Source organism: Protobothrops mucrosquamatus, unplaced genomic scaffold (genome assembly GCF_001527695.2).
Source record: "Protobothrops mucrosquamatus isolate PMUCROS unplaced genomic scaffold, P.Mucros_1.0 scaffold1634, whole genome shotgun sequence".
Lineage (NCBI taxonomy): Eukaryota > Metazoa > Chordata > Lepidosauria > Squamata > Viperidae > Protobothrops > Protobothrops mucrosquamatus.
In genome coordinates this window covers 82,806-90,323 of record NW_015387793.1, presented here as the reverse complement: position 1 = coordinate 90,323, position 7,518 = coordinate 82,806, and the positions used below count along the sequence as shown (strand labels likewise).

The 7,518-nt window shown below is 58.9% G+C and overlaps 2 protein-coding genes across 2 annotated transcripts; both read right to left on the bottom strand.

Moving 5' to 3' along the window:
* Positions 1-214: 214 nt before the first annotated feature.
* LOC107293498 (phosphoinositide-3-kinase-interacting protein 1-like) lies at positions 215-3,522 on the bottom strand. The gene is made up of 4 exons (XM_015822651.1): positions 3,375-3,522; positions 1,975-2,154; positions 1,619-1,697; positions 215-440 (listed from the first exon to the last, which is right to left on the bottom strand). Exons 1-4 carry the CDS (start codon positions 3,520-3,522, stop codon positions 233-235), a joined length of 615 nt encoding a protein of 204 aa, XP_015678137.1. The 3' UTR covers positions 215-232.
* A 370-nt stretch (positions 3,523-3,892) lies between these two features.
* Positions 3,893-7,085, bottom strand: PIK3IP1 (phosphoinositide-3-kinase interacting protein 1). Its single transcript, XM_015822650.1, has 4 exons — positions 7,022-7,085; positions 5,698-5,877; positions 5,299-5,377; positions 3,893-4,111 (listed from the first exon to the last, which is right to left on the bottom strand). The coding sequence occupies exons 1-4, from the start codon at positions 7,083-7,085 to the stop codon at positions 3,904-3,906; spliced, it is 531 nt and encodes a 176-aa protein (XP_015678136.1). The 3' UTR covers positions 3,893-3,903.
* Positions 7,086-7,518: the final 433 nt, after the last annotated feature.

Genomic DNA, 7,518 nt, shown 5'->3' with positions numbered 1-7,518 from the left:
CCAAAGTCTGACCCGGCCCCTGGCCTCAAACAGGCCCCCTGCAGAGCTGCTGCCGGCTGGAGGGGCAGCCCCGGTGCTCTTTCCGCTCCGGAGAGCTGTTCCTGGGCGCTTTGTCTGTCCGGCTGGCCTGTCTTCAAATGGAAAAGCAAAATACAAATGGATCCTCGGGGTAAATGGAGAGGCAAAGAGGCGTCCGCCTCAGAGGTCCGGGGGTGGGGGGGGCGCCTCTCCTTCAAGCCCCCGGAGTGCCGGCCTGGCCCATGAGTGGAGTGTTGCCCTCCTGAATCTCCTCCACCGGAGTGGGGTTTGTGTGCACCACAATGACGTTCTCCTCCACCAGCTCGCAGGCCGGATTGCTGAAAGCCGAGAGGGGCAAAGTGATCCGCTGCATTTCGCGCTCGTTGGCTTTCTGCTCTCGCTGCTCTTTTAGATCTTTGCCCCTGGAAGAGACCGAAGAGATGGGGGTGTCTCTGTGTGTGTACCTACAACTTCAGCAGGTGTTGTTTTTCTCAAGCCAGTGTACGAAACCTGAACTGCCCCGTGGCACTAGTGCCCCAAGAAGTGTGTTCTGGGTGCAGAACCATCGCAGATCCAACTGCTTCCCTGTCTGTAGCAAGTGCCAAAGGGGGGGAGGCGTTTCGCCTTCGATGGCCCCCCGAGAAATGGCAAAGGCTGCTGTTGGGAGATCACAGGCTGAGTTGGGAGAGCTTTTCTCGGCTCTCCAAATGCCATTCTAGAAACCTCCATCACCACTTATTAAACCCCAAAATGCTTCAGGCAACTCTCTTAGCTAGTTGAAGAATGAGAGGAGCCCAACTTCTGCAGGAATAAGCCAGGGACAGCTCCCCCCAATCCATTCCTGCATAGTAAATGGGGCACACACACAACCCACCCAATTTAATGGAAAATTAATTTTCATTTGCTACCAGCTATAATAGCTGTTTCCCATGGCTCTTTGCCATCTGTGAGGCAAAGAATGTCGCCCCCCACTCCCAAATACGGAGATCCCTCTCCAGGACGGACTTGCTGGACACATTTCGGGTTCTGAGTGCAGGTTGTAGCCACACTAGCAAAACTAAGGAGAGAAGCAAGAGAAACTTCCTAACAGTGAGGACAATTAAGCAGTGGAACAGCTTTTCCTTCAGACGTTGTGGGTACTCCATCCCTGGAGGCTTTTAAGAAGAGACTGGACAGCCACTTGTCTGAGATGATAGAGGCTTCTCTTGAGCAGGCGGTTGGACTAGAAGACCTCCAAGGTCCCTTCCAACTCTGTTATTCTGCAAGAGCAGTGGGTTCCTGACCAATTCCCAAAAGTTCTGCCTCATGAGAGAACAAAAAAGCCCCCCACTCGACTAAGACCAAAGTGGGTCTGAGCCCCACATGCAAAACCTCAGAAAACTCAAGGAAACTATTTAACCAAAGGCAAGTATTGCGTAGAGAGAGACGCACACAGGCACAACAGACCTTAAAACAGGAAAAGACACACAAAGACACACACCCTGTAACCCGCACGCACTTCCTTTCCAGACAAGATGGATGCTGAGGCTGAAGTGTCCATTTATTAGGTGCCCCCCATCCCCAACCCCCTGGGAATAAAGGGCTGCTCCCCGGTACTTGCCTCTTGTACAGGTATCCCACCACAATCCCCACTCCGATGCCAATGAGGACTACCACCATGATAATGCCCAACACATAGCCTATGGTGGAAAAGAAAAAGCAGTGAGGTTAGTGCCCCCCCCATCTGAGCCTGTGCACCTTCTAGGTTGTAGCCCTCCCCCAAGAGGGCAAAGGAGTAGCAGCGGCCACTCTGCAGGTGTGTGTGTGTGTGTGTGTGTGTGTGTGTGTGTGTGTGTGCGCGCGCGCGCGCGCAATCCAGGACCTCGGAAAGCGCTCCCGGAGAAGCCAGAAGCGCAGGAGAGCCTCACCGGGGTCCCGGGAGCCGCTCCAGGGACGCCCCCCAAGCGCGCCGCTCACCCAGCGTGCCCAGGTCCTTCTTCTCGCCCGGCCTCGTCTTGACCCTCTGGCTGATGCCCACCACCGGCTGCACCGCGCCCGACTCGCCCCGCGCGGCCTCCAAGGCTTCTTCAGGCGGCTCCTGGGCGGCGGGCGTCCGGGTAGGCAGGGCCGGCGAGCCCGGCGAGCCCGCGGTGGAATCTGCCGAGGAATCATAGAAGAAGAGGGTCGGAAGGGGCCTGGGAGGTCGTCTAGTCCAGCCCCCTGCTCAAGGCGGGAGACCCTCGACCACGTCAGGCTAATGCAGTGTTTCTCAACCTGGACCACTTTAAAATGGGTAGACTTCAACTCCCAGAATTCCTCAGCCAGCTATTCTGGCTGGGGAATTCTGGGAATTGAAGTCCACAAATCTGAAAGTGGCCCAGGTTGAGAAACACTGGGCGAATGGTTGCCCAGGGAGGGCAGAGGCGGCGGCGGGAGTCCAGTCGGGCCAGAAGCCCCGCGGCGCTTCGGCAGCTCCCCCTCGGGCTGCCTGAGAAAGGCCCGCGACCCCCGGAGGAGCCCAACTCCGCGCCGGCGCTGCCCGGGCCCCTTTCAGGCAGCCCAACCGGGGACGGAGGCCACCCGGTCCGCAGGGCGCCGCCCGCCGCGGCTCGGNCTCTCTTTCTTTCCTCTTTCTCTTTCCCTCTTTCCTCTCTTTCTTTCCTTTCTCTCTTTCCTTTCTTTCTCTTTCTTTCCTTTCTCTTTCCCTCTTTCCTCTTTCTCTTTCCTCTATTTCTCTTCTCTTTCTCTCTTTCCTCTTTTTCTCTTTCCTCTTTTTCTTTTTTTCCTCTTTCTCTTCTCTTCCTCTCTTTCCTGTAACTTTCTCTCTTTCCCCTCTTTCTCTTTCCTCTTTTTCTGTTTCCCTCTCTCCTCTCTTTCTCTTCTCTTTGTCAAGCCCCACAGGGCTTGTCACTCACGGGTGAGGGTTGGGGGACCGCCAGCCCCTTGGGGCGGAGGCTTTCTTTGGTGACCATAAAGGAGTCTGCCACAACTTCAGAAGATCTGGTGAAGAGACTCTTGGGAGGACTGGGCAATTGATGGGCAGTTGGCAGAGCGGCAGCTGGAAAGAGAGGGGGTATGTGGGCCCCCAGGTGCAGCGAGGTGAATCCCACCAAACAAGACACTTACAACCTGAAATAGTTTTATTTTTAGGTATGAGGTATTCAAAACACTTAGAAATAAATGGTATCCAAAGGCATTTAAAAGATTTTAAAAAACCTCTAAACCTGCATAAACAGAACTTGTAAGAAACCTCGGCTTTTGGCATCCAAGTCCCAGTTCCCTCCCTTGAGTGGTAAAAGGTTTTTTTAAAAAAATAGCATAGCTGGAGTTGCTTCCTTGCTGGCACAAGAGACACCGGCCGGCCATTTCAGCCCTACCCAAAGCCCTTCCAGGGCGATTCTCCATCTCCAAGCCTTTGGTGCTGCCCCCCAGCATCTCCCCTTTGCTCAGACAGGCCTGGCCACTTCCGCCCCGGGGAGCAGGGAGAGGGGTCTCTGTCTGGCTCCAGACTGGAGGGCTGGCCATGGCGTGGCCACTTTGAAGGGAAACGCAGCCTTTTCAGCAGCTACAATGTGTGCAGGATCAGATCCTTGCACAAACCCTTTCAGTAAAGCCCTGCTCAGGCAACAGGCAGGCCCCACAACCAAAGAAACGGAGGCAGCAGCAGACCCTCCCAAAGTCTGACCCGGCCCCTGGCCTCAAACAGGCCCCCTGCAGAGCTGCTGCTGGCTGGAGGGGCAGCCCCGGTGCTCTTTCCGCTCTGGAGAGCTGTTCCTGGGCGCTTTGTCTGTCCGGCTGGCCTGTCTTCAAATGGAAAAGCAAAATACAAATGGATCCTCGGGGTAAATGGAGAGGCAAAGAGGCGTCCGCCTCAGAGGTCCGGGGGTGGGGGGGGGCGCCTCTCCTTCAAGCCCCCGGAGTGCCGGCCTGGCCCATGAGTGGAGTGTTGCCCTCCTGAATCTCCTCCACCGGAGTGGGGTTTGTGTGCACCACAATGACGTTCTCCTCCACCAGCTCGCAGGCCGGATTGCTGAAAGCCGAGAGGGGCAAAGTGATCCGCTGCATTTCGCGCTCGTTGGCTTTCTGCTCCCGCTGCTCTTTTAGATCTTTGCCCCTGGAACAGACCGAAGAGATGGGGGTGTCTCTGTGTGTGTACCTACAACTTCAGCAGGTGTTGTTTTTCTCAAGCCAGTGTCCGAAACCTGAACTGCCCCGTGGCACTGGTGCCCCAAGAAGTGTGTTCTGGGTGCAGAACCATCGCAGATCCAACTGCTTCCCTGTCTGTAGCAAGTGCCAAAGGGGGGGAGGCGTTTCGCCTTCGATGGCCCCCCGAGAAACGGCAAAGGCTGCTGTTGGAGATCACAGGCTGAGTTGGGAGAGCTTTTCTCGGCTCTCCACATGCCATTCTAGAAACCTCCATCACCACTTATTAAACCCCGAAATGCTTCAGGCAACTCTCTTAGCTAGTTGAAGAATGAGAGGAGCCCAACTTCTGCAGGAATAAGCCAGGGACAGCTCCCCCCAATCCATTCCTGTGTAGTAAATGGGGCACACACACAACCCACCCAATTTAATGGAAAATTAATTTTCATTTGCTACCAACTATAATAGCTGTCTCCCATGGCTCTTTGCCATCTGTGGGGCACTGCACAGAATGTCGCCCCCCCCACTCCCAAATACGGAGATCCCTCTCCAGGATGGACTTGCTGGACACATTTCGGGTTCTGAGTGCAGGTTGTAGCCACACTAGCAAAACTAAGGAGAGAAGCAAGAGAAACTTCCTAACAGTGAGGACAATTAAGCAGTGGAACAGCTTTTCCTTCAGACGTTGTGGGTACTCCATCCCTGGAGGCTTTTAAGAAGAGACTGGACAGCCACTTGTCTGAGATGGTATAGAGGCTTCTCTTGAGCAGGGGGTTGGACTAGAAGACCTCCAAGGTCCCTTCCAACTCTGTTATTCTGCAAGAGCAGTGGGTTTCTGACCAATTCCCAAAAGTTCTGCCTCATGAGAGAACAAAAAAGCCCCCCACTCAAATAAGACCAAAGTGGGTCTGAGCCCCACATGCAAAACCTCAGAAAACTCAAGGAAACTATTTAACCAAAGGCAAGTATTGCATAGAGAGAGACGCACACAGGCACAACAGACCTTAAAACAGGAAAAGACACACAAAGACAACACACCCTGTAACCCGCACGCACTTCCTTTCCAGACAAGATGGATGCTGAGGCTGAAGTGTCCATTTATTAGGTGCCCCCCATCCCCAACCCCCTGGGAATAAAGGGCTGCTCCCCGGTACTTGCCTCTTGTACAGGTATCCCACCACAATCCCCACTCCGATGCCAATGAGGACTACCACCATGATAATGCCCAACACATAGCCTATGGTGGAAAAGAGAAAGCAGTGAGGAGGTTAGTGCCCCCCCCCCAATCTGAGCCTGTGCACCTTCTAGGTTGTAGCCCTCCCCAAGAGGGCAAAGGAGTAGCAGCGGCCACTCTGCAGGGGTGTGTGTGTGTGTGTGTGTGTGTGTGTGTGTGTGTGTGTGTGTGTGTGTGTGTGTGTGTGTGTGTGTGTGCGCGCGCGCGCGCGCGCGCGCAATCCAGGACCTCGGAAAGCGCTCCCGGAGAAGCCAGGAGCGCAGGAGAGCCTCACCGGGGTCCCGGGAGCCGCTCCAGGGACGCCCCCCAAGCGCGCCGCTCACCCAGCGTGCCCAGGTCCTTCTTCTCGCCCGGCTTCGTCTTGACCCTCTGGCTGATGCCCACCACCGGCTGCACCGCGCCCGACTCGCCCCGCGCGGCCTCCAAGGCTTCTTCAGGCGGCTCCTGGGCGGCGGGCGTCCGGGTAGGCAGGGCCGGCGAGCCCGGCGAGGCGGCGGTGGAATCTGCCGAGGAATCATAGAAGAGGAGGGTCGGAAGGGGCCTGGGAGGTCTTCTAGTCCAGCCCCCTGCTCAAGGCGGGAGACCCTCGACCACGTCAGGCGAATGCAATGTTTCTCAACCTGGACCACTTTAAAATGGGTAGACTTCAACTCCCAGAATTCCTCAGCCAGCTATTCTGGCTGGGGAATTCTGGGAATTGAAGTCCACAAATCTGAAAGTGGCCCAGGTTGAGAAACACTGGGCTAATGGTTGCCCAGGCAGGGCAGAGGCGGCGGCGGGAGTCCAGTCGGGCCAGAAGCCCCGCGGCGCTTCGGCAGCTCCCCCTCGGGCTGCCTGAGAAAGGCCCGCGACCCCCGGAGGAGCCCAACTCCGCGCCGGCGCTGCCCGGGCCCCTTTCAGGCAGCCCAACCGGGGACGGAGGCCACCCGGTCCGCAGGGCGCCGCCCGCCGCGGCTCGGCTCGGCGGGTCCCGGCTGGAGGTTCCGGGGCGGCCGGTCCAGGGACCTGGGCGGGGGGCGGGGCTTCGCCGCGGATGCCCCCGCCCCGCAGGGCAGGCCACGTGCCGGGGGCGGGGCCAGGTTGTTTACTCCACGGAGCGATGCGGCTGGGATGACATCACCCCGGAGGGGTCCGTCGCTACGCCGAGGGCGGGCCTGGAAACGACGCGCCAATCCCGAGCCGAGGAGGGCGGGGACTCGGGAGGAAAACAGGCACGTCATCCTGCCCACCCCGCCCCGTGCGGAGGGCCGGGCATGCGTATTCAGGAGCTTTCACCACGGGTGTGGGGGGGGTCCTCGTGTGCCTTCCGCGCGTGCTGCCTCTGGGCACGTGCAGAGTGCACCCCCGTTCTTTCCTGCGTCGCTTTGTCCGCCGCCCTGCGCCCAGAGCGCTATCCGCAAGTCAACCGCCCGGGGCCGAGCAGCCCACCTGCCCACGAGGGCGCGTCTGGGAAGCGCCACGCCGCGCCAACTACCAGACCCGTGCAAACCGCACGTGAGAATGGGGGAAGTGGCGCCCAACGCGGGCAAAAGCGCCAGCACGAAAGAAAGCCCGCGCCAGCTGGCGGCGTCCCGGCCCCGGAGCCCCCGCTCCGCCCGCCCGCCCGCCCGCCCTCCTGCCCGGCCCGGCTCCGCGCAAGCGACGCACCTTCGGCCGCGGAGCAGAGGCTCAGCAGCGCCAGCAGCAGCGCCAGCAGCCGGGCAGCCTCCATCGGGCGTGGAGGCGAGGCGAGGCGAGCTGCTTCCGAGGCCGCTCGGCCAGCCCACCCCGCGGCTCGTGCTCGTGAGCGCGCAGCCGCCTCGACCCCCGCAGGCCGCCCTCCCGGCGCGCAGCAGGCAACCGACTGGCGCGGACCTCGGCTCCCATCCTCCGCGGCCGGGCAGGGCCGGCCCATCTGGAAGGGCGCCGCGGGCGGGCGGGGAGGCGCTCCGGAGCAGCTCCGCCTCGCGCGGGGAGGGAGCTCGGGTTGGGCCCGCCGATCTCGGGAGGGTGAGTTCACACAACCCGTGAGGCTGCCGTGAAGTTTGACGTTATGCAATTTAGTTATTGCTTTGTTGCATTGAGCTGCTGACTGTGGTTCTTCAACTAGTTTCTAGCTGCACAACAGGGTGTGTGCAGCTGACAGGTCTGTCCCTTCTGTAAGT